Here is a 25,016-nt window from a genome sequence, read left to right on the forward strand (position 1 = left end):
CAATAGCTGATCTTCATCAATGATTTTTCAAATCCCATGCTTAGATTATTCGTAGACATTTATGCAGACGACATCACAATCTATGGCAACATTTCAAAGGTCAGCAATGACCACGATCTCTTCTGATCTTGAGGGCGTGGTGCTATATTGAAATAAAAGTTTATTTTAATGCATCGAAAGCCAAGCTTCTCTCTTTTCATACTTATTTCTCTGACCTCCATCACGTCATAATTGAAATGAATGACCTCCATCACGTCTCATAATTGAAATGAATGACCTCCATCACGTCTCATAATTGAAATGAATGACCTCCATCACGTCTCATAATTGAAATGAATGACCTCCATCACGTCTAATAATTGAAATGAATGACCTCCATCACGTCTCATAATTGAAATGAATGACCTCCATCTCGTCATAATTGAAATGAATGACCTCCATCACGTCTCATAATTGAAATGAATGACCTCCATCACGTCTCATAATTGAAATGAATGACCTCCATCACGTCTCATAATTGAAATGAATGACCTCATCACGTCTCATAATTGAAATGAATGACCTCCATCACGTCTCATAATTGAAATGAATGACTTCCATCACGTCATAATTGAAATGAATGACCTCCATCACGTCATAATTGAAATGAATGACTTCCATCACGTCATAATTGAAATGAATGACCTCCATCACGTCTCATAATTGAAATAAATGACCTCCATCACGTCTCATAATTGAAATGAATGACCTCCATCACGTCTCATAATTGAAATGAATGACCTCCATCACGTCTCATAATTGAAATGAATGACCTCCATCACGTCTCATAATTGAAATGAATGACCTCCATCACGTCTCATAATTGAAATGAATGACCTCCATCACGTCTCATAATTGAAATGAATGACCTCCATCACGTCTCATAATTGAAATGAATGACCTCCATCACGTCTCATAATTGAAATGAATGACCTCCATCACGTCTCATAATTGAAATGAATGACCTCCATCACGTCATAATTGAAATGAATGACCTCTATCACGTCATAATTGAAATGAATGACCTCCATCACGTCATAATTGAAATGAATGACCTCCATCACGTCTTATAATTGAAATGAATGACCTCTATCACGTCATAATAGAAATGAATGACCTCCATCACGTCTAATAATTGAAATGAATGACCTCCATCACGTCATAATTGAAATGAATGACCTCCATCACGTCATAATTGAAATGAATGACCTCTATCACGTCATAATGGAAATGAATGACCTCCATCACGTCATAATTGAAATGAATGACCTCCATCACGTCATAATTGAAATGAATGACCTCCATCACGTCATAATTGAAATGAATGACCTCCATCACGTCTCATAATTGAAATGAATGACCTCCATCACGTCTCATAATTGAAATGAATGACCTCCATCACGTCTCATAATTGAAATGAATGACCTCCATCACGTCTCATAATTGAAATGAATGACCTCCATCACGTCATAATTGAAATGAATGACCTCCATCACGTCATAATTGAAATGAATGACCTCCATCACGTCATAATTGAAATGAATGACCTCCATCACGTCATAATTGAAATGAATGGCTCTTGTTTGGGGAAGCTCCATGTTTCTGGTACTGGCCTTCACTCCTGATCTGAAATGGAACACATACGTTAAACCTGTTGCCAAGATCACTGGGAAAATAGTTGGATCATAATACAGCTTCAGTGCGTATCTTACTGCTGATGTAACAAAAAATTGAATGATCTATATAAGAGCTAGGTACGCCCTAAAATTGAGTACTGTTGGCACACCTGAGCAAGGGCTCCTCGGCGGCCTATCCTGCCTTGATAGAGTTCAAAAACGGTTTCGAAACCTAGTGTTTCCCTTTTCTCTTCTCTGCAACTAATTTCCTACAGAAGAAACGTTTTCAGCCTGTCTCTGCTCTATCGTTATTTTCATGACAAGTGCTGGACTGAACTCCAATCTGTGGCCCCCCTTGCAAAACTCACAAAAAAAAAAACATCCGACTATCTACAACCACTATAAGCGATTTCTCCCACTCCCAACTGTGTATAAATCTTAACGAGAATTCCATGAACAAAGTTTATTTCCCAGAACTGCCCTTTTGCTTCTCAGTTGAATACAACATGATAGCCTTCAAATCGAATGTAAACAAATTCTTGTTCAGCCGCCATCATAAATAATCAAATTCTACCCAATTTACACCATTACTATACTATCACCTTACATTCATTAACCCTTATCCTCAAGTGGCCTTCGGGCCTTGATAGGTGGTGACTCCTAAGAATAAAAATTATTGCTTGATTTGGAACTTTAACCTAGATATCCCAAAAATTAGATTAGTTTTAAGTTAGACCATGATCCATATTTTGATAAAGTATGGTGAACATTGTGCAAGCGTTGTAGACGCTTAGAAACACAAAAACAATCATAGGTTTTATTTTACTAGTGTGGCACCACTTAACAAGACCTAAAGGTCACTCGAGGATAAAGATTAATGAAATTCTCAGTTAGCAATGAACAATACTCTGAGGGGATTGGCAACTGAAATTGATTATTTAATCGGACTTGAAAACCACTATGTTATAGTCAATAGGGAATCAAGCACGTGCTATCGTATTCCACGAAATTGGTAAAAAAAAATTTCTTCATGGAATTTCACTTAGTTTTAAATGCGTAGATGAAGAAAATGGTTGTAAAAAGATGATTTTGTGACGATGATGTTACAGATGATGTTACAGATGATGTTACAGATGATGGACAAGTGTTTGTAATTTAGTTAAACACTTGCTATAAAAATAACGACAGAGAAAGATGAGCAGCGTTTATTTTGTGAGAAATACGTTGTAAGGAAGAGAAAGTATTATCGCCCACTAGATTTCGAGATCGATTTTGTACTCAAAGCGGGAAAACATATTCTGACCGGCATTTCCTCATAAACTCTACTGAAAGCCTAACCTTTTAACAGAGATAATACACGAAAAAAAGGGGTTAGGCATGAAATAGATTCGTACGGAAGACACGAAATCAACTTTGTTGAACGTTAAGGTTTCACAGCTATCTTCATTTCACCTTGTTTATTTATTCTGCTGTCGTGAAACATTCTTTGTTTTACAGCTGTTATCTTTTCCCCTTACGCTTCCTCGGTCTGTGACATATAATATGCTGTTACGTTTTGGTCGACATATTTACTGAACAATTACTTCGAGAGAGTTCGGCTTCCTTCTTTGATTTAATTGGATGATTAAAAGAAAGGAAATTGCCAAAACTGAAGAATAGCATCTATGTTTGTTTGTTTATTATGTTGCCGCTATCTTTCTGTCTGGCTATTAGAAAGAAAACGTGGTGTGGTTAAATTCAACTGCTCAAAATTCGACATACTGCTATCCAATACTTGCTAATCCAACGTCTAAAACCAATACTTGCTATTCAAACGTCTTTATCCAATACTTGCTACTCCAACGTCCAAATTACACACTTGCAACATCAACGTCCAACTCAAAACTGAGTCAGTCGCTAAAAAAACATCTTATTAGCATATCAGGTGACAAGGTCGCAAACATATAAAAAGAATCAGTAGCCATTTCCTTTTTTTTGCACGTTTGAAAGTTAACAGATAAAACACGAAAATGTATGTATCTCAGTCGTTTGAAAGTTAACAGATTAAACAAATTAATGAAAGTTATTATTAGTTATTATTTGTTAGCACAAATCATCAGTGATTTCTAACGGACAATAACAAATGAATTCTTGAGTTGTTTGTTGGTCTATCACGTTTGCCTTCAGTCTGCCTGTTGGAGACGCGCATCCATGGGATTAATGGACTATCATGACGTCACTTCCTCTTGTGACGTCACTTCGGGTAACGAGTACCGGTGCCCGGCAGTCAGAGAGCGGCCAAGGAGGTCGGGTGCAAACACCTAACAGTTGAGGAATGGTATTGCTTAACCTGAATTTGCCTGTAATATATGTGAATACATGTTTGTTTCTAAAAGTCCTGTGTTCCTTCGTTTTGTTACCATTTAACACCATAACAACTGCCACAGTTACATTTTAATAATTCTTAATAGCTTAACAACTGCATGTTCATGATTTACAGAGATTTTTGCTAGAGGTCACTGCTTATCAAGGCCCAAATGCCACTTGAGGCTAAGGGTTAATGAGTGTTAATTATCGGTAATGGTAAAACTTTAATAGTGTTTGTTTAAGAGAACGACTAAACGGGAACTTGTTCACTTTAGGCTTAAAACGATCATGTTATAGTCAACTGAGAAGCAGCGCTGATGTATTGTGTTCCACAGACGGACATTTCTAAGAAAGGAAACTTTGCTAACCGAACTTATGTTTAATTTTTATGCGCAGATAGATTAGGGAAATTGTAAGCAGTTCTTGTATCCAGGCGATGTCTTTTGCGATTCTTCTAGAAGAATTTTAGTTGAGCACCTGCCATGAAAATCATGGCAGAGCAGAGATAAACTCATGACGTCCACTAGATTTCGAAACAGTACTTCGTCTTAAGAAGTATTTGGTTCTGTTACAACTAAAAATATGTTCTTAAAATCGAGGTTCCATGGGCAGAAGATTTATAAAATTATTTTTAATGCGATTTTCTTCATTTGTTTTCTTTACAGCTGAATATTTTTAAAAAAAACTGAACAGTAAAGATTACGACTGAGATACATTTTCGTTAGTCTGCCAATGTTAAACTTGAGATACATTTTCGTTAGTCTGCCAATGTTAAACTTGAGATACATTTTCGTTAGTCTGCCAATGTTAAACTTGAGATATCATTTTCGTTAGTCTGCCAATGTTAAACTTGAGATATCATTTTCGTTAGTCTGCCAATGTTAAACTTGAGATATCATTTTCGTTAGTCTGCCAATGTTAAACTTGAGATACATTTTCGTTAGTCTGCCAATGTTAAACTTGAGATACATTTTCGTTAGTCTGCCAATGTTAAACTTGAGATATCATTTTCGTTAGTCTGCCAATGTTAAACTTGAGATATCATTTTCGTTAGTCTGCCAATGTTAAACTTGAGATATCATTTTCGTTAGTCTGCCAATGTTAAACTTGAGATATCATTTTCGTTAGTCTGCCAATGTTAAACTTGAGATATCATTTTCGTTAGTCTGCCAATGTTAAACTTGAGATATCATTTTCGTTAGTCTGCCAATGTTAAACTTGAGATATCATTTTCGTTAGTCTGCCAATGTTAAACTTGAGATATCATTTTCGTTAGTCTGCCAATGTTAAACTTGAGATATCATTTTCGTTAGTCTGCCAATGTTAAACTTGAGATACATTTTCGTTAGTCTGCCAATGTTAAACTTGAGATATCATTTTCGTTAGTCTGCCAATGTTAAACTTGAGATACATTTTCGTTAGTCTGCCAATGTTAAACTTGAGATATCATTTTCGTTAGTCTGCCAATGTTAAACTTGAGATATCATTTTCGTTAGTCTGCCAATGTTAAACTTGAGATATCATTTTCGTTAGTCTGCCAATGTTAAACTTGAGATATCATTTTCGTTAGTCTGCCAATGTTAAACTTGAGATATCATTTTCGTTAGTCTGCCAATGTTAAACTTGAGATACATTTTCGTTAGTCTGCCAATGTTAAACTTGAGATATCATTTTCGTTAGTCTGCCAATGTTAAACTTGAGATATCATTTTCGTTAGTCTGCCAATGTTAAACTTGAGATATCATTTTCGTTAGTCTGCCAATGTTAAACTTGAGATATCATTTTCGTTAGTCTGCCAATGTTAAACTTGAGATATCATTTTCGTTAGTCTGCCAATGTTAAACTTGAGATACATTTTCGTTAGTCTGCCAATGTTAAACTTGAGATACATTTTCGTTAGTCTGCCAATGTTAAACTTGAGATATCATTTTCGTTAGTCTGCCAATGTTAAACTTGAGATATCATTTTCGTTAGTCTGCCAATGTTAAACTTGAGATATCATTTTCGTTAGTCTGCCAATGTTAAACTTGAGATACATTTTCGTTAGTCTGCCAATGTTAAACTTGAGATACATTTTCGTTAGTCTGCCAATGTTAAACTTGAGATACATTTTCGTTAGTCTGCCAATGTTAAACTTGAGATATCATTTTCGTTAGTCTGCCAATGTTAAACTTGAGATATCATTTTCGTTAGTCTGCCAATGTTAAACTTGAGATATCATTTTCGTTAGTCTGCCAATGTTAAACTTGAGATATCATTTTCGTTAGTCTGCCAATGTTAAACTTGAGATATCATTTTCGTTAGTCTGCCAATGTTAAACTTGAGATACATTTTCGTTAGTCTTCCAATGTTAAACTTGAGATACATTTTCGTTAGTCTGCCAATGTTAAACTTGAGATACATTTTCGTTAGTCTGCCAATGTTAAACTTGAGATACATTTTCGTTAGTCTGCCAATGTTAAACTTGAGATACATTTTCGTTAGTCTGCCAATGTTAAACTTGAGATATCATTTTCGTTAGTCTGCCAATGTTAAACTTGAGATATCATTTTCGTTAGTCTGCCAATGTTAAACTTGAGATATCATTTTCGTTAGTCTGCCAATGTTAAACTTGAGATATCATTTTCGTTAGTCTGCCAATGTTAAACTTGAGATATCATTTTCGTTAGTCTGCCAATGTTAAACTTGAGATATCATTTTCGTTAGTCTGCCAATGTTAAACTTGAGATATCATTTTCGTTAGTCTGCCAATGTTAAACTTGAGATATCATTTTCGTTAGTCTGCCAATGTTAAACTTGAGATATCATTTTCGTTAGTCTGCCAATGTTAAACTTGAGATACATTTTCGTTAGTCTGCCAATGTTAAACTTGAGATATCATTTTCGTTAGTCTGCCAATGTTAAACTTGAGATACATTTTCGTTAGTCTGCCAATGTTAAACTTGAGATATCATTTTCGTTAGTCTGCCAATGTTAAACTTGAGATATCATTTTCGTTAGTCTGCCAATGTTAAACTTGAGATATCATTTTCGTTAGTCTGCCAATGTTAAACTTGAGATATCATTTTCGTTAGTCTGCCAATGTTAAACTTGAGATATCATTTTCGTTAGTCTGCCAATGTTAAACTTGAGATACATTTTCGTTAGTCTGCCAATGTTAAACTTGAGATATCATTTTCGTTAGTCTGCCAATGTTAAACTTGAGATATCATTTTCGTTAGTCTGCCAATGTTAAACTTGAGATATCATTTTCGTTAGTCTGCCAATGTTAAACTTGAGATATCATTTTCGTTAGTCTGCCAATGTTAAACTTGAGATATCATTTTCGTTAGTCTGCCAATGTTAAACTTGAGATACATTTTCGTTAGTCTGCCAATGTTAAACTTGAGATACATTTTCGTTAGTCTGCCAATGTTAAACTTGAGATATCATTTTCGTTAGTCTGCCAATGTTAAACTTGAGATATCATTTTCGTTAGTCTGCCAATGTTAAACTTGAGATATCATTTTCGTTAGTCTGCCAATGTTAAACTTGAGATACATTTTCGTTAGTCTGCCAATGTTAAACTTGAGATACATTTTCGTTAGTCTGCCAATGTTAAACTTGAGATACATTTTCGTTAGTCTGCCAATGTTAAACTTGAGATATCATTTTCGTTAGTCTGCCAATGTTAAACTTGAGATATCATTTTCGTTAGTCTGCCAATGTTAAACTTGAGATATCATTTTCGTTAGTCTGCCAATGTTAAACTTGAGATATCATTTTCGTTAGTCTGCCAATGTTAAACTTGAGATATCATTTTCGTTAGTCTGCCAATGTTAAACTTGAGATACATTTTCGTTAGTCTTCCAATGTTAAACTTGAGATACATTTTCGTTAGTCTGCCAATGTTAAACTTGAGATACATTTTCGTTAGTCTGCCAATGTTAAACTTGAGATACATTTTCGTTAGTCTGCCAATGTTAAACTTGAGATATCATTTTCGTTAGTCTGCCAATGTTAAACTTGAGATATCATTTTCGTTAGTCTGCCAATGTTAAACTTGAGATATCATTTTTTTTTTTTGATAGTTTTTACAATTTTTTTTTTTTACATTTTCACCCCAAACAAGGCAGATTGCCACTTTGATGTATTAGGGACACATGCTACAGGGGTATTTTAGAAGTTTAGCATCTGTAAGGTGATGGACTAGAGCTTGGTTAATTATGGACCCAAATATTTTGGAAAAAATTGGGAGGAGGCTAATGGGGCGGTAATTTACTGGGTTAGTTCTTTCGCCAGAATTCTTGAAACTGGTACCGCAGAAGCAGTGTTCCAGTAGGCAGGAAAGCAAGATTCATTAAGGTATTTGTTGTAAAGTTTGGAGAGGATAGGTGCTACTTCGGCGGAGCACTTTTTAAATAGCACAGCCGGGATGAGATCAGGTCCACATGCTTTTGAATTGTCGAGATTTTTTATGATAGCATGAAGGGGTGATTTTCAGATAGTCAAGTGTGACGTCTGTCCGCAAAGGAAAGTCTGGGAGAGGGTGGTTAGCAGGGTCTAGTGTAGAGTTGGAGGCAAACCGACTGGCAAGCATGTTAGCCTTCTCGGTTGCTGAGCAAACAACTTCATGATTGTTGGATAGTGGGGGAATTGTTGATTGCCCATTATTTACTACACTGTTGTAAATTTTCCAGAAGTCACAAGTTCCTAATTTCTGAGCTTCGATGCGTTTTTTGGTGGTTTCAGTAAATTCTCTCTTAGCTGTCGCTTTTTCTTTCTTACAGTTACTTCTGGCTTCTATATACTTCTGTCTGTTTGAACTGAATTTATCTCGGTTAAATCTGCGGTACGCATGCTGCCTTTGCGCGATGGCAGCTGCACCTGTGGAAGTAAACCATTGGGGAGAGTGGGGCTTGTTATAAAATTTCCTCGTGGGAACATGTGCTTCAATTGCTGTTTTGAACCATTCAGTGGTCTTATTTGCGCACTGTTCAGCAGAAAGTGAAAAGATATTTCGCCATAGGGCGTCTCTAATGAGATCCCTGATGGCTTCCCAATCAGCCTTTTTATAATATCTCGTTGTTTTGAGAAATAGCTCTTCCATTTTGGCTCTAGAGTTTAGGGCGATTTCAACTATTATCACTACATGATCAGCATTCCCAAGTGGGCTGTGGCCATTCGTAACACAATCATCAGGAACTGTGATCAGAAACAGATCTAAAAGTGATGCGTGTTTTTCATGCTGGTCAGGGAAACGGGTTGGGAACGTAACCATCTGTGATAGGGAATGAGTTATAGAGAAGCTAAGTGTTGTGCTACCAGCTGCGTCTGTGTAGGTAGAAAATCCAAGCCAGTTATTGTCGTGGACATTGAAGTCTCCAAATACATGCACTTGTGCGCTAGTGTCGAGAGAATCTATGCTGTCAGAGACTTTGTTTATTAGGGTACAGTCCTGGGTCGAGGGAGAGCGGTAGAGAAAATAAAAGTAACTAATATTATGTTGCATGTTAAGTATAAAGCATATAAAGGCTTGATCGTCCGATTCTAGTTTTGTTTATCTAGTCAAGGGGAGGGTGTTACGAATATATACTCCAAGCCTGTGCATATGTCTGTCAGAGTCCTTATGGCAGAGTAGGAGATATCCGAGCATGTTAAAGTCGTTAAAGGGGATGGAGGAGTGTAGGTTAGTCTCACTTAGTGCTAAGATATCCGGGGTATTTGTTAGGAGAAATACTTCAACATCATTTAAATTAGTTCTAAGCCCATGGATGTTCGTAAATGCAAACCTCAAGGGAGGAGGCAATTTGGTTTTGCTTGAGTATTGTCCTGGTTTAAGCGTAATTTTAGATTGTACTGTCATTTTTGTAAGAGTTTCAGTTTAGGTAAGGGGTGCTGAACAAGTGGTTATGCAGAACACCAGGCATGTAACACAAGTAGACCATCAGCTGACCTTCCATCTACTAGGACTGTAGCCTCAGGAAAGCCCACCGAGGATGAGTGCAGGGTCCCTTTCCATGCGCGACATGGCACTACAAGCATCCCGATATTATTCAACTGTTGATTGATCAGCCGCTCTAAGCGCTACCAAAGAGTTAGGGCCCTGTACTACCCGTCGGAAACAGCAGCCAGGAACTTTCAATCCGGTACCCTCAACCCACCAGATGATGGTCAACCCAATCTACTTGTCCTGGCATTATGGTGTTCAAGCACTCCCAAGTGCCCAGTTTAGAGTGGGATGGGATATGTCGAGAGTGGGGAAAAACGGCGTTCATTGCCCTAGTCAGGAAACAAGATCGATCACTGAGTGTTTCTGTCGAATCCCTGTGCTTCGACCTCTACGCCTAGCTAATAGGTAAAGAAGGAGTATGGAAGACGGGTGATAGACAGTGCCCATCTACTCCTTAAGCAGTTTAGGTTTGCAGACCGGTAATTTGTTTGAGTCACCAGCTCTAGGAAGGATGTCATCCAATCCAAGACTGGAGGGGCCTCCCTCCCCTTAGGTTTAGCTTCAGAGTTTTCCTTCTCCTAGACGGATGACCTGGAAAGATCTACGGGTTCATCAGCACCGAGAGAGTTTGCCCCGCGGCTGGGTCATAATCCAGGTATTTCTGCGATCCCGCGTGGGTAGTTAATGTTACTGGGTTAGTATGTAAATGTTATGTCTACTGAGAAATTACACTCCTCAAAGTGATTAAGGGACATTATTATTACATTGTTACTGGAGGAGGGGGTGAGTAAAAGTTAATGCGGTGGAAGCAGCTATATTTGCAAGAGGTTTGTTGGAAAGAGTTATGATATGGTTTAATATTTTTCCTTTAAATTTAGGATTTTTTTTTTATTTATATGTTGGCTTAGGAATAGGATAATGTGTTACAGAATGGCTTGATATTAAGATTTAGTTAAAAATGTGGTTGCCCAAGCTCTGGGTATTTTAGATGGCATGAGGGTTAAGTGCTGTATCTATGCTGTCAGATACAAGTAACTTCATTTTTATATGAAATACAATACAGTACAGGTATAAATTGGAAGTAAAATTATAAGCTATGTTGGGTTCAGTGTGTATAATAAAGTAAATTGGTATACGGGCAGATTTCCAGCAGATACGAATATATGAAAGTTGTAGATATTAAGTATATTTCCTCTTCTAATGAAGACATCTTCAGCTTTCGTTTAAAAATCATGAAGTTGTATTTTGCATTATAGAGTATCGGTTCAGTTTTTGTATTTATCTTTGCAAAACTAATGAATAGACAGCTATTGCTATGTAATACAAGCAGCTGTAAATCTAAGTACAGACTGAATAAGAACAAACTAACGCATGCCTTGGCGGTAGAAATGTGTAAGTTTTTAATGATTGTGACCTCCAGCGATCAGCGTGCGAAGGTTATGGGCTGAAAGCTAAGGACCCCCTCCACGGCGTGTGTAATGTATGAGTGTTATTAGCAGCTTGGGGAGTATATAGATTGTTAGTTTTTAGGAGAGGATTAGCTTACAGAATACAGTAGAATTAAGTTTTAGAATTTATAGTCAAGTAAAATTTAGTTATAGAAAAAGAAGGAAAAAAATTTTTTTCATTATTTTTCTTTTTTATTTAACATGCAAATCAGACAATGGCAGTTGTCTTGGAGGAAATGAATATATTGGATATACGTAGCACGAAAGATAGGGGGTTTGTACCGTAATAAGACTACTTGGCACGTCGTAATTAGTAGTTAACGACAGTCAATTAGGTCAGGCACAAAGCATTGTGTATCTATTCAGAAATAGCCTTAGTGACGTATCTAGGATCACTGTATGTTTCAGGTACAAATATAATTGAAAGTAAGGCAAACTATATTCCGTGGTTTGTTATAGATGGCAAGGAAGCCACATTTTCAATACAAGCGAGTTTATAGTAATTGTAGATATTAAGTATATTACTTAAATAAAGTCGTATCTTCTTCTAATGCCGGAAGACAATAAGTCTAGGTTTCTGAAACTTCTGGGATTTGCTTTTTTCGCTAGTTTACTTAGAATATAAGAGTGAAACAGTAGTTTGCCTATTAGGAGGGGGGGATAATGAATTTCAGCTTTAGTCAGGATTTTCAATCTTACTCGTAAGTGTAAAATATCGTTTTTTTATATTTATCATTTTAATTGGAATTCATTATTGAGATGAATATTATTTATATTAATTTATTTATTGCGGACTATTATTCTCATCTTTATTAGTTGTTGTTTCACGACGTTTTGACCAACTATTCCTCTGGTCTTCGTCAGGTGGTAACCGCGACAAATAGGAACTTCGAATCTCCTAACTGCATTCTCAGCAATCACTGCCATCCGTAGATGTGAGAACGTGATGAGACGACAACAACTACGGATGGCAGTAATTGCTGAGAATGCAGTTAGGAGATTCGAGGTTCCTATCCGTCGCGGTTACCACCTGACGAAGGCCAGAGGAATAGTTGGCCGAAACGTCGTGAAACAACAACAACTAATAAAGATGAGGATAATAGTCTGCAATAAATAGATTAATATCGTTTTCGTTGATATATCAATCTCAAGTTTGAACTATTATTTTCGTTGGTCTGTCAATCTTAAGTTTAAAATATAATTTTCGTTGATCTGTCAATCTCAAGTTTGAACTATTATTTTCGTTGGTCTGTCAATCTTAAGTTTAAAATATAATTTTCGTTGATATATCAATCTCAAGTTTGAACTATTATTTTCGTTGGTCTGTCAATCTTAAGTTTAAAATATAATTTTCGTTGATATATCAATCTCAAGTTTGAACTATTATTTTCGTTTGTCTGTCAATCTTAAGTTTAAAATATAATTTTCGTTGATCTGTCAATCTCAAGTTTGAACTATTATTTTCGTTGGTCTGTCAATCTTAAGTTTAAAATATAATTTTCGTTGATATATCAATCTCAAGTTTGAACTATTATTTTCGTTGGTCTGTCAATCTTAAGTTTAAAATATAATTTTCGTTGATCTGTCAATCTCAAGTTTGAACTATTATTTTCGTTGGTCTGTCAATCTTAAGTTTAAAATATAATTTTCGTTGATATATCAATCTCAAGTTTGAACTATTATTTTCGTTGGTCTGTCAATCTTAAGTTTAAAATATAATTTTCGTTGATCTGTCAATCTCAAGTTTGAACTATTATTTTCGTTGGTCTGTCAATCTTAAGTTTAAAATATAATTTTCGTTGATTTATCAATCTCAAGTTTGAACTATTATTTTCGTTGGTCTGTCAATCTTAAGTTTAAAATATAATTTTCGTTGGTCTGTCAATCTTAAGTTTAAAATATAATTTTCGTTGATCTGTCAATCTTAAGTTTGAACTATTATTTTCGTTGGTCTGTCAATCTTAAGTTTAAAATATAATTTTCGTTGATCTGTCAATCTTAAGTTTGAAATTTCATTTTCATTGGTCTGTCAGGCTTAGTTTTAAATATCACTTTTGTTAGTCTGCTAAGACTTAAATCTTATTTACATCGGTCTACCAACCTTATGTTTGGAGCCGCATTTTCTTCGATCTGTCAAGCTTACGTTTGAAATAGCATTTTTTTCTTATGAACATTCATGATTATTTTCCCGACAGGCCTTATACAATGTAATACACATCCCTTTATTTTTATTTTTTGTTAATCAGGGGCCTCACCGGATGTTCCTAGACCCTCCCCTGTTCTCACAAAACATTAGAGCGAAACAAAAAAAGCATCCCACGTCGCTTTTCCTGTTGCCCTATAATTTCACTGTCAAAAGTGTTTCACACGTTCAAAACGTTTTGCACCGGTTGACTAACAAATTCCTCTGATGAATTCCTTTCTGCGTCAAATCAGAGGAAACGATTTTTCTTGTGAAGTTTTCAAGCTCATATTTTCGTTATTTCCTCCAAATCCTGCATTTCATGCTGAGGTAAATGCTAATTGTGAATCGACTTAACTAACAAATCATGAATTATGCATTCATGATTTGCTTTAAAAAAAAAATGACAAGGCAATGTTGATCATTATGTCGTCATCCTGTCGTTGGACAATCGGGGGTTCATCCTTTCGTGTCCTTTAATTGAACCCCATTTTCTATTTGATCCATTGTTTCTCTTACATTTCCTTCGTTACGCAAGCAGGTGAATAAGCAAGAAAAGTTTAAAAGCTAGTATTTTCCTCCATCGCCCCCCTACCGCGGGAATATGCGAGACAAGGTCAGTGGGGATTGAAACGTCAGCGGTCAAAAGATAGAGCACTCTAGTCTACAAAAAATGCCTGAGGAGCGTCGTCGACATTCCCTTGTAGGGGCGTCTCAGACGATAAGCAATAAACTAATGTCTTCTCAAAGTACAGAATTATACCTCAGTCCGACAGAAAAAAAATAAATCAAATGATATTGCAATATTTTTTGCAAACTGAGAAGGTGAATATTTATTTTCACAAAAATTCACCATTTTTAAGAAATATTTTGCACAGGTTAGAAAAGGAGTGGGGGTAGGGTTAGGGTTTGGATATGTGACGGACAACGTCGAAAAATATCGAATTCGGGCAAAACGAGTAGTAAATTGAATTGGCGTCAACCTTACATTTCAATCGAAGAATCGAGACCGTGAAACAATGAAAAAAATATTTAGCTTTGGATTGGAATTGCTAAAAATATTTCAAATCGATAGTAAAAAATAAAATTCAAATCAAGGTCATATAAACTGATTAAAAATTAAAAATAAACTAAGATGAATGCACAAAATGTTTAACGATTTTTCAAAATGTTCACCTATTTTTGACCCTTTAAAAACAATTTTAACCGTCTAAAATCCCATTAAAAAACGGCCCGTAAAAAATCCAATCATTTGAGGCCCCTAGCGCCTGTGAATGGGAAAAATGTTTGAATCGTTTCATAACTACTATCTGTAAAATTATTTGTTATAATAATTTTATGCGCGAATGTACCTTATCACACTACACATTTTTTTTTTTCGTATGAGCTAGTTACAAACTCCGAACTGTAATGCAAAAACATATTATTTCATCTGACGTCGTTTAAAATATCATATTAAAATATCATATTAAAATATCATATTAAAATATCATATTAAAATATCATATTAAAATATCATATTAAAATATCATATTAAAATATCATATTAAAACGTATTGTACGACCGGACTACGTCGGGCGTTCCTGCTAGTTTTAAATTATTTTTTTTTTTTTCATAAGATAGAACATAGAATTTAAACCTTGATTCTAGCTGAATGCCAAGGAAATATATTTTATTTAGAGTGTTACGTTGTACACTTTGTGTACAACATAAAACTCTAAATAAAATATATTTCCTTGGCATTCATAAATAAATAAATATAAATATATCTCATTGGCATAAATAAATAAATAAATTATATTTCCTTGGCATTCGGCTAGAATCAAGGTTTAAATTCTATGTTCTATCTTATGACAAAAAAAAAATAATTTAAAACTAGCAGGAACGCCCGACGTAGTCCGGTCGTAAAATACGCTTAAATATGATATTTTAATTTATGCAGATTTCTATTTATCCATTTCATTGTTTTGTTTTTTTTGTGTCGCATCATTCATTTATTTGTAACGAATCAGATTATTATTGCTGACATTCGTTTCCTCGATATCTATCGAGTTAGAATTCTTTCTAGAAAGACATCGGATACTTGCAGGAGGTAACACGTGATGGTTGCCTACATCCATAAGGTGAAAGTGTTTCTGGGGAATGAACTGGATTCTAACAGTCGTCAGTCCGTGTCGTTATCTACTTGATTACTGTTACCACCACCACCACCCCGTAAAATAATCGAGATGATAGTGTATCAGTCACATTTTTAAACGTGTTAAGTGAATCGTGTTTAATCATTCGGATAGGCCGAACATTTAATATATACATTTTTATGTTTTGCTCTAACTTTGCGCACCTAGTTCATCATTGCGTGTCATTATCCACTTTACCGCTAACCCCTAAAATGTATGTGTCGTGGGATTCTTCGTCTGGCCATACTGATTCTAGTATTGACAATCGCCAAGGGTGCAAACACTAGTTTACAATTTGCATTCAACGCACATTTTCTATGTATTAACTAAATCGTGTCCAAACATTGGAAATGACCGAATGTCTTGCATTTATTAAAACAATTTCTTTCTTCTTTTTCAACAGATTGTGACGATATCCATCAAAATGGCGGAGGTGAAAATGGCGTCTACTTGATCAAGCCTGAATACGCGCCGCATCCTTTCCGCGTTGAATGCGAGTTCGAATCCGACAAGGCGTGGACACTTATCCAGAAGCGAAGCAATGGCGAGGTGGACTTTTATCGCGGCTGGAACGACTACAAGAACGGTTTCGGCACGATCGGATCCGAGTTCTGGCTGGGTAACGAAAAGATTTATTACCTGAGCGTGCAGGCGACCTACGAACTGCGCATCGACATGTGGGATTGGGAAGATATTATTCGAGGTACATCGACACAAACGGGCAACTACTACCAAGGAGGAAGCTCTTTCTTCTTTGTTGAAGACGAGAAGAATTTTTACAAATTACGAGTTCCGGAGGTGAGGAGACAAGTATCTTGTCACTTATTATTATTATTATTATTATTATTATTATTATTATTATTATATGCTTTCGTGAATCTGTTAAGCGTATACTTGCTAGGTTGAGTTTCAATCTATGGCACCAAGTGTAAAACATCCACAACAGAAACACATCTAGCTAAACAAGTGCCCAGTTTCCTTTTTCGCTCGCTGTACGAAACTTCTACGAGCAAAGTTTTTTTTCCTAGAACTACCCGTTTCTGGAACAAATATTGCGAAGTTGCTTCCTATCTGACTACAACATTGTCTTTTCAAGTCCAATGTAAACAAATTTTTGTCGATCGGTCCTTTTAATTAGATTCTGCCAAACTTCCATCATCATTACCAATCATTACGATGTTGTTTCAACACGCATTTGCCACTCATTACCCTTATTATCGATATACAACATAATCACTTAAATCACAGAAGTTAAGCAACATTGAGCCTGGTCAGTACTAAAATGGGTGACTATTTGAGACTATGAAGTGCTGTATGTGTTCTCGCTTATCTCAGCACTTCTTGCCACTGGAACCAAACATTGTTGCGTCGGGAAAGGAGCGGTTAATGATTGCGTAACTTTTGCTTCACAATTTAACGCGTGTCATCCAGCATTTAACGATGGTGATCATATCGTTATAATCGTTTTCCCGGAGGAACATCCATGCTCGAGTGGCTTTTGGGCTTTGATAAGTTGTGATACTTAGTAAAAAAAATGTTACTTCTTTTTCACACGATCGTTTTAAAATAAGGAAATTACTGTTATATGAAACGACAATAATATTCTCTGTGTTATGAAAAACGAACATATACTACACTACTCTCAAATGAGGAGGTAACACCTGTAAGAATTGTCTAATAACAAGAAAACATAAAGTACATTTCCCTCAGAGTTTTCGTGAAAATATATTAGATACTCTACTATACTTCCCCAAAAAAAAGAAGGGATAATACTGGGAAAGGATACAACACCACATCCTTGAATTAAGCATTGAAAATCTTACATAGTATAGTAAACCGAATTAAACATTAAGAGATGGTGATATTATAGTTTCGGATTAAGATATAGAAATAATATTATGGTTTTTAAGTTAGATATAGAAATAATATTATGGTTTTTAATTTAGATATAGAAATAATATTATGGTTTTGAATTTAGATATAGAAATAATATTATAGTTTTTAATTTAGATATAGAAATAATATTATAGTTTTTAATTTAGATACAGAAGTAAAAGTATAGTTTCGGATTCAGATATTGAAGTAATATTGCCAGTTTCGCTTTAGATATAGTATTAACTGTATAATTACAGCTTCAAGCAGACAGATGCCAAATCTCCATTATTAATATGTGTTTACTTTATGTCAGTTCGTTATACACGAAATGTTTTTTCTGTAATAAAGTTATAAAAGTGATAGGAAAACTAAAAGAGATATTTATCCGATTAAAATATAATCTTGAATCCAGAAACTTCTTTATTGAAACGATCAAATAATGACATGATGTCGGATGTATAGAAATCATTTTTTTTTTAAATCAGTTCATCAATCAATTACGTTTTCGATATTGCTGCACATCATATTGAAAAGATGAAGCTTCTAAAATCTGTCGGCGAATTATTAAATGAATATGAAAATATTACCGAAGTGACTTATACAAGACGGCACAGTTTCTGGGTTTTATGAAGCTCCCGTGAGGCTCATTTTCCCCCGATTCTATCCAAGTATATAACTTGGGTTTCTTCTCTTTGGTTTCCTCGTTTCGTAAGATCGTCCACTTCAGATACAAATTTTTGCGTAGTCTGCAAAGTGGGTGATACTGCCGTTGCGCCATTCGGTGACTGGTTTTCATTAATATTTTTTTACGTAAACAAGTATAATTATTTTTTACGTAAACAAGTATAATTATTTTTTACGTAAACAAGTATAATTATTTTTTTCTGTACTCCTTTAAAGCTGCAACTTATGTCTATTTGAAAAAAAAAAGATCATAATGTTTTGCGCAAATTTTGAATCGTTATCCAGTTCTTCAATAAATAATCACTATAATCAAAAAGAGACGGGTTTCATATTCTGTATTTATTACTGATATTCGTGTAACTAAATTTAGACTTGGTCAATCAACGCTGAACGGATCAAATTCTTAAGTAACTTGAAAATAAAGATACTAAACGAATAGAATCCTTTTATTTTTTTAATTTTCGAATCCTTTCCTTATCTTTTTATTTACATATATTTTATTTACATATATTTTTATTTACATATATTTTATTTACATATATATTTATTTACATATATTTTATTTACATATATTTTTATTTGCATATATTTTTATTTACATATATTTTTATTTACATATATTTTATTTACATATATATTTATTTACATATATTTTATTTATATATATTTTTATTTACATATATTTTTATTTACATATATGTTTATTTGCATATATTTTTATTTACATATATTTTTATTTACATATATTTTATTTACATAAATTTTTATTTACATAAATTTTTATTTACATATATTATTATTTACATATATTTTTGTTTACATATATTATTATTTACATATATTTTTATTTACATATATTTTATTTACATATATTTTTATTTACATATATTTTTATTTACATATATTTTATTTACATATATGTTTATTTACATATATTTTTATTTACATATATTTTATTTACATATATTTTATTTACATATATTATTATTTACATATATTTTTATTTACACATATTATTATTTACATATATTTTTATTTACATATATTTTTATTTACATATATTTTTATTTAGATATATTTTTATTTACATATATTTCATTTACATATACCTTTATTTACAAACATTTTTATTTACATATATTATTATTTACATATTTACATATATTTTTATTTACATATATTTTTATGTACATATATTTTATTTACAAATCTTTTTATTTACCAATCTTTTTATTTACACATATTTTTATTGACATATATTTTTATTTAAAAATATGTATATCTAAAAATATTTTAATAAGATATATTTTTATTTGCATATATTTATATTTACATATATTTTTATTTACATATATTTTATTTACATATATGTTTATTTACATATGTTTTATTTACATATATTTTTATTTACATATATTTTATTTTCATATATTTTTATTTACATATATTTTTATTTACATATATTTTTATTTATATATATTTTTATTTATATATATTTTATTTACATATATTTTACTTACATATATATTTTATGCACATATATTTTTATTTACATGTATTTTATGTAAATATATTTTTATTTAAATATATTTTTATTTATATATATTTTTATTTAAATATGTTTTTATTTACATATATTTTATTTAAATATATTATTATTTAATATATATTTTTATTTTCAAATATTTTTATTTACATATATTTTAATTTACATATATTTTTATTTACAAATATTTTTATTTACAAATATTTTTATTTACATATATTTTAATTTGCATACACTTTTATTTAAAAATATTTTTATTTATAAATATATTTATTTACATATATTTTTATTTACATATATTTTATTTACATATATTACATGATTTTGATTCTATGAAATTTCTCAAATTAAAGCTTTAAGCTTAAAAGGCATTAAAAGAAATACAAATCCAGGTACTCTTGCTTAATTAGTGTATAATATCTATGGATTAAAATCAATATAAATCAGATACAATTGGGTTTTCGAACGATAAACTATGTTGATGCTATCGTAGACCTCCATCGGTCAGAGTCGATTAAGGATGCTGTCCTGGGTGATGTGATATGGAGAAAACTCTGTTGCCAACTTAGCACGTAGCCCATCTCCTTGTCGCTGATAGATCTACAGGCGCTGCAAAACGTTTACTGTTGGACACACAAACTTTTACTAGTGAGATGAAGATGTGAGTAACAGCGAACTACTTTAGGGGTTTTATTCTGTATTTTTCCTCGAGGTTTACTCCTAAGATCTTCCCCCTGGCTGATAATTCAACAAGCAAGATATGTTTGAATGTAGGGTTTACCTTTTCCGAGATAAACTGCGTCCCAGGTCTAACAAGATCCACCTACCCGTTCTTATATTATTCCCAAAAAAATCATTTAAAATACTTTGTTGATACTTGGCTAATATTGCCTAATAGAGTTGCAGCTTTGAATTCATATTTAAAAATAACTTCCTTCATGTGTATCGACATTAACTGCATTTTATTTACTCTTTATTAAACAGATTAAATTACCAACATATCACCAAATTGCCGTCATATCTGTAAATAATTGCAAGTAAAAACTATCGTTTTCAGAAATTTGATTTATACGTCGAAAACGTTATGTGGAACGACTTGCGTAATTAGTTAGATTAGTTGTCGAAATCAGACACTGTTTCCAAAGACTCGGCTTATCTTTGAGATGTTTTTATCACGAAGTGTTCTTGACAGTTTCAAAATGGCCCTACGCACGCCTTTATCGTACTAAGAATATAGGGAGGCAGTCTATAAGCTGTGTATGTTAACACTATCTAATTAAAAGTGAACTAATAGAAACTTCTACGAGGCACAAACACTGCAGCAGATTCAACTCGTTAAGCACGTTTAAATCAAAATAGGTGGAAGAATCCATACTCATAATCACTAATACTTGATAAATACACACACACGGGTATGCGTGTATGTAGTCGCAGTCAAATGCAGTAATATATATATATATATATATATATATATATATATATATATATATATATATATATATATATATATCTGAAGAAAATATACTTTATTTTCTTATAATATATACCAATCCTTATTTAAGAGGCTTAATGTAATTACATAGCAATATAATGAATAAATGACAAAAGTCTATATTACAAATATTCCTGATTGATATAATAATTAAGTGATTGATTTTGTACTACGAAACAGATACTGTCATGAATTGTAAATGTCAACTGCATTAAAGGAATAAATTGTAAGATGGTCAACATCATGAACTTTGGAATGTAGACTTTTGTCATTCATTCATTATATATATATACATATATTATAATGATTGTATAGTTTCGTTTCATACTTGTAGATCCACTGAAACCCGTGTAATTATTAAATAGTGCTCAGTGGAGGGCAGAGCCGGTATATATTATACAAACATTTTTGGTTACACATGTGCATACACGTTTCAGTAGAATCTCAATTTAGAATGGCCCACCTCATCAGACCGAAAAAAGCAGCGACACTGAAACGAAAATCAAGGTTCATTCATATTGTTTATAAAAAAAAAGTTATCTGGGTGTTATTTCAACACTGAAAGGACAGGGTGGTTGTATAGTTTGTGTATGCGAGTAGAGGGAAGAAGTGCGGCCAAGAAAGGAATAAGGAGTGAGAAAGGGGATGTTACATGAGAAGGTGACCCCAGTAATTAAATAGATACGTTTGAAAATGATATTTGGAAAAGGATAGAATCGAACCCAGTAGACAAGTGTTAAAAAGAGAATAAATATTCAATTTAGGAATACAGTCGATTGTCCATTCTTTAAGAAATAACTGAATATTAAATATGTCAGTTAAAAGAATGGACAATACAAGTTAGATAACGATGAAATAAACAGATTATAAATGAAACAATTCATTTAGGAATTTCTTTGTTACCAAACGTGATTAAACTCATGTGTAATTTGAACACGTGAAGGAATCACATTGTTGGCCGTGCCTCTGACGTCATAACGGGAATTCCCAATATATTGAGATGGGTTCAAGTTAGTTAGAAGAGTTAGAAGCGAGTTAGAGAGAATCAAGTCAGTCAGACTAGGAGCTAACGCCCCTTGAAGGAGAAGGGGGAGAATATAAGGCCATGTATCATAAAAGCTTGAGTTCCTGATTCATCAATCATCCAGATGAGAATAAAGAATCGTCATTTATATTTGTAAACTTGTCTTCGTTGTTGTCTTCGTAAAATGAAAGGTAATATGTTTTTATCTATCATCTGTGAATTTTGTATAACTCCCTTCAAGTATTATGTCTCCTCACCATCATCACCAATTATGACTTTCCCATCTATCTGTCTTAACAAGAACTGTTGCATCATATTTCTCAGCTCCGTATTAATAATATAGATGAACAAATAAGAATTTCCATCGTCATCGTTGTCGCCGTTTACGCCGTTATACAAACAACGTCATCGCCGTCACAGTCGCTGTGTAACAGTGTCACATAAATGTCTCGTCCTTCGATATATACGTCCTCCAATATATACGTCCTCCGATATATACGTCCCCGATATATACGTCCTCCAATATACTCTCTGATATGCTGTCTCAATATGTACCCCGCTATACAACAGGAAATACGATCCAACCTGGTCAAGTTATCCCAGCGGGGAATTACGGCTATTTTCTTGTTTTAGCACTAAATGTTTACTTTGTTTTTAAGTAGTACAAGTGTGATACTTTCTTTATATTCTAATATGTGATCCTTTCTATATATTCTAATATGTGATCCTTTCTATATATTCTAATATATAATCCTTTCTATATATTCTAATATATAATCCTTTCTATATATTCTAATATGTAATCCTTTCTATATATTCTAATATGTAATCCTTTCTTTATATTCTAATATGTAATCCTTTCTATATATTCTAATATGTAATCCTTTCTATATATTCTAATATATAATCCTTTCTATATATTCTAATATGTGATCCTTTCTTTATATTATAATATGTAATCCTCTCTTTATATTGTAATGTAAAATCCTTTTTATATATTCTAATATATAATCCTTTCTTTATATTCTAATATATAATCATTTCTATGTATTCTAATATGTAATCCTTTCTTTATATTCTAATATGTAATCCTTTCTATATATTCTAATATGTAATCCTTTCTATATATTCTAATATGTAATCCTTTCTATATATTCTAATATGTAATCCTTTCTTTATATTCTAATATGTAATCCTTTCTATATATTCTAATATGTAATCCTTTCTATATATTCTAATATGTAATCCTTTCTATATATTCTAATATGTAATCCTTTCTATATATTCTAATATGTAATCCTTTCTATATATTCTAATATGTAATCCTTTCTATATATTCTAATATGTAATCCTTTCTATATATTCTAATATGTAATCCTTTCTATATATTCTAATATGTAATCCTTTCTATATATTCTAATATATAATCCTTTCTATATATTCTAATATGTAATCCTTTCTATATATTCTAATATGTAATCCTTTCTATATATTCTAATATGTAATCCTTTCTATATATTCTAATATGTAATCCTTTCTATATATTCTAATATATAATCCTTTCTATATATTCTAATATGTGATCCTTTCTTTATATTATAATATGTAATCCTCTCTTTATATTGTAATGTAAAATCCTTTTTATATATTCTAATATATAATCCTTTCTTTATATTCTAATATATAATCATTTCTATGTATTCTAATATGTAATCCTTTCTTTATATTCTAATATGCAATCCTTTCTTTATATTCTAATATGTGATTCTTTCAATATATTCTAATATGTGATTCTTTCAATATATTCTAATATGTGATTCTTTCAATATATTCTAATATGTAATCCTTTCTTTATATTCTAATATGCAATCCTTTCTTTATATTCTAATATGTAATCCTTTCTTTATATTCTAATATGTGATTCTTTCAATATATTCTAATATGTGATTCTTTCAATATATTCTAATATGCAATCCTTTCTTTATATTCTAATATGCAATCCTTTCTTTATATTCTAATATATAATCCTTTCTTTATATTCTAATATGTGATTCTTTCAATATATTCTAATATGTAATCCTTTCAATATATTCTAATATGCAATCCTTTCTTTATATTCTAATATATAATCCTTTCTATATATTCTAATATGTGATTCTTTCAATATATTCTAATATGTAATCCTTTTTTTATATTCTAATATGTAATCCTTTCTTTATATTCTAATATGCAATCCTTTCTTTATATTCTAATATGTGATTCTTTCAATATATTCTAATATGCAATCCTTTCTTTATATTCTAATATATAATCCTTTCTATATATTCTAATATGTGATTCTTTCAATGTATTCTAATATGTAATCCTTTTTTATATTCTAATATGTAATCCTTTCTTTATATTCTAATATGCAATCCTTTCAATATATTCTAATATGTAATCCTTTCTTTATATTCTAATATGTGATTCTTTCTTTATATTCTAATATGCAATCCTTTCTTTATATTCTAATATGTGATTCTTTCTTTATATTCTAATATGTGATCCTTTCTTTATATTCTAATATGTGATCCTTTCTATATATTCTAATATGTAATCCTTTCTATATATTCTAATATGTAATCCTTTCTATATATTCTAATATGTAATCCTTT

At 32.3% G+C, this 25,016-nt stretch overlaps 1 protein-coding gene across 1 annotated transcript in view; it reads left to right on the plus strand.

Annotated features, from left to right (window-relative positions):
* Window positions 1–25,016, plus strand: part of LOC145293305 (uncharacterized) — a 535,198-nt gene that overhangs the window by 469,094 nt on the left and 41,088 nt on the right. Inside the window, exon 2 of the mRNA XM_080139947.1 lies at window positions 16,145–16,539. Coding sequence (XP_079996073.1) covers window positions 16,145–16,539 — 395 coding nt within the window. The remainder of the gene's footprint in view (window positions 1–16,144; window positions 16,540–25,016) is intronic.

This window comes from Euprymna scolopes, chromosome 14, assembly GCF_053919585.1.
Source record: "Euprymna scolopes isolate OS-2025 chromosome 14, ASM5391958v1, whole genome shotgun sequence".
Lineage (NCBI taxonomy): Eukaryota > Metazoa > Mollusca > Cephalopoda > Sepiida > Sepiolidae > Euprymna > Euprymna scolopes.